The following is a 1,776-nucleotide window of genomic DNA, read 5'->3' as shown; positions in this document are numbered from 1 at the left end:
TGGTTCACAAGTAACATGTTGCTACAAACAGCCAATCACAGCCCTTATGTGGTATCCTCAGGGACTTTATTCATGGTTATGTTGCTCCCCAACTCTTTATACATTTGTATGTGGCTCATGGGTAAAAAGGGTTGAGGATTCCTGATGTAGACCATAATGGATGTAAGCTGACATGAGCAATCAAATAACATTTAAGAATCTTTTAATCAATCAAATAACATTTAAGAATGAAGATATAATGATCCAGGATAGCCAAACTACATGTGTATTTATCAGGAATCAGATGAAGCAGAAGCACTTTTGTATAACTTGCATTGTAGCACATCAAGCATGGCATGGCATCAGCTCATTTCCTACAGCAGAGTTGTCATGTGCTTGAAGAGGGTCACTTTTCTCTCTGAATGCGCTTTCTAGAAGAAATGGGATTGACTTCCTTAGGGATCTTTTAAATTCTCGGCCAACAAAAACATAGATTATTGGATTGAGACAACAGTTAAAATAAATCAAGCAAAGTGCAGCATTATGCATTATAGCATCAAAGATCCGGTTTAGGTCAACCCCCATAAATTTGAGGAGAGGCCACAAATAAAAAAGAAACGAGCAGCAAAAGAAACAAAGGACAACTGTAACAATGATTTTAAATGTTCGCCTGGACCCAAGGCGGTTGCTGCTTTTTCTAATCCAGAATGCAATGAGCCCATAGCAAACAAGGATAACGGGAAATGGGATCAGGAACATTGATATAAATCTGGTGACAAACATAACTTTACACCTATGATGCCTTGTCTGGTGATCAAAGAAAGTTGTGTTTTTACGGGCTGCATATGTGTCTATACAATAAGTAATATTACTGTTTGGGTTGTGCTCAATATCATAAAAAGCAACATAAGGAGAGCTGAGGGCCAAGCACAAGAGCCAGATTATCATTGAGATGTTCCTAGCTAACTTTATAGATCTATGATTTTTTGACCATACAGGACACAGAACAGAGATGCAACGATCCACACTGATGGTCATTAAGAAAAAGACACTGACGGCCATGTTTAGGTGAAGGCTAGTACCTGTCACTTTGCACAATATCTGTCCTAAGGGCCAATGGTAATCCAGTGCCAAATACAATATGTTGAGAGGAATAAAAAGACAGAAAGAAAAGTCGGCAATGCTAAGGTTGAGAAACCAAATGGCATTAACTGTCTTTTTCATTCGGAATCCAGTGATCCATATGACCAGTCCGTTGCCGACCGTTCCCAAAACAAATGTTATGCTGAAACATATTATGATCAATATTTTCTTTAAGTGGAAAATTTTATTTTCATATTCCTTGTCTGGGTAACTGGCAGGGGAAGAGTTGGTGAAGTTAAGACGCTGCATGGACTCCATTTTCAGCGACAACCTGTAGAATGCAAAAATACATTCACTATGAAGTAGAGCCATAAAATGTTTTAGATGTTATTGCACAATAATGGGCACTTCATCTTGAATTAAAGGGATTCTGACAACTGCCTCCAAGGGCCCCCTCTGTCATCAAACATTAAAGAGAGGCTCTCCATACATGCAGGAGTCGGACTCTTTGAGAAAGAGCTACTGACGATGAATAGATCAACTGGAACTGAATTAAAATGTTATATAGGGGCATGGAGAGGATTTGGCCATGTGCAGGTTGGTATAAATGTAAGGAAAAGGCCTAGGTTAGCCATAGTTATGGGTTTAAATCTCTGCAGTTCCTTTTTTAGGAAATGATTTCATTTATGCATACATTAAGGGGCAAATTCAAAT

General features: G+C 38.6%; 1 protein-coding gene across 1 annotated transcript; it reads right to left on the bottom strand.

Moving 5' to 3' along the window:
• Positions 1–324: 324 nt before the first annotated feature.
• LOC108695933 (N-formyl peptide receptor 2) lies at positions 325–1,380 on the bottom strand. The gene has a single exon (XM_018224880.2). It carries the CDS (start codon positions 1,378–1,380, stop codon positions 325–327), a length of 1,056 nt encoding a protein of 351 aa, XP_018080369.2.
• Between the last annotated feature and the right edge of the window lie 396 nt (positions 1,381–1,776).

Source organism: Xenopus laevis, chromosome 7S (assembly GCF_017654675.1).
Source record: "Xenopus laevis strain J_2021 chromosome 7S, Xenopus_laevis_v10.1, whole genome shotgun sequence".
NCBI classification, from domain to species: Eukaryota; Metazoa; Chordata; class Amphibia; order Anura; family Pipidae; genus Xenopus; species Xenopus laevis.
Note: the sequence above shows the minus strand (reverse complement) of the source record. Positions and strands in the feature narration are given on the sequence as shown.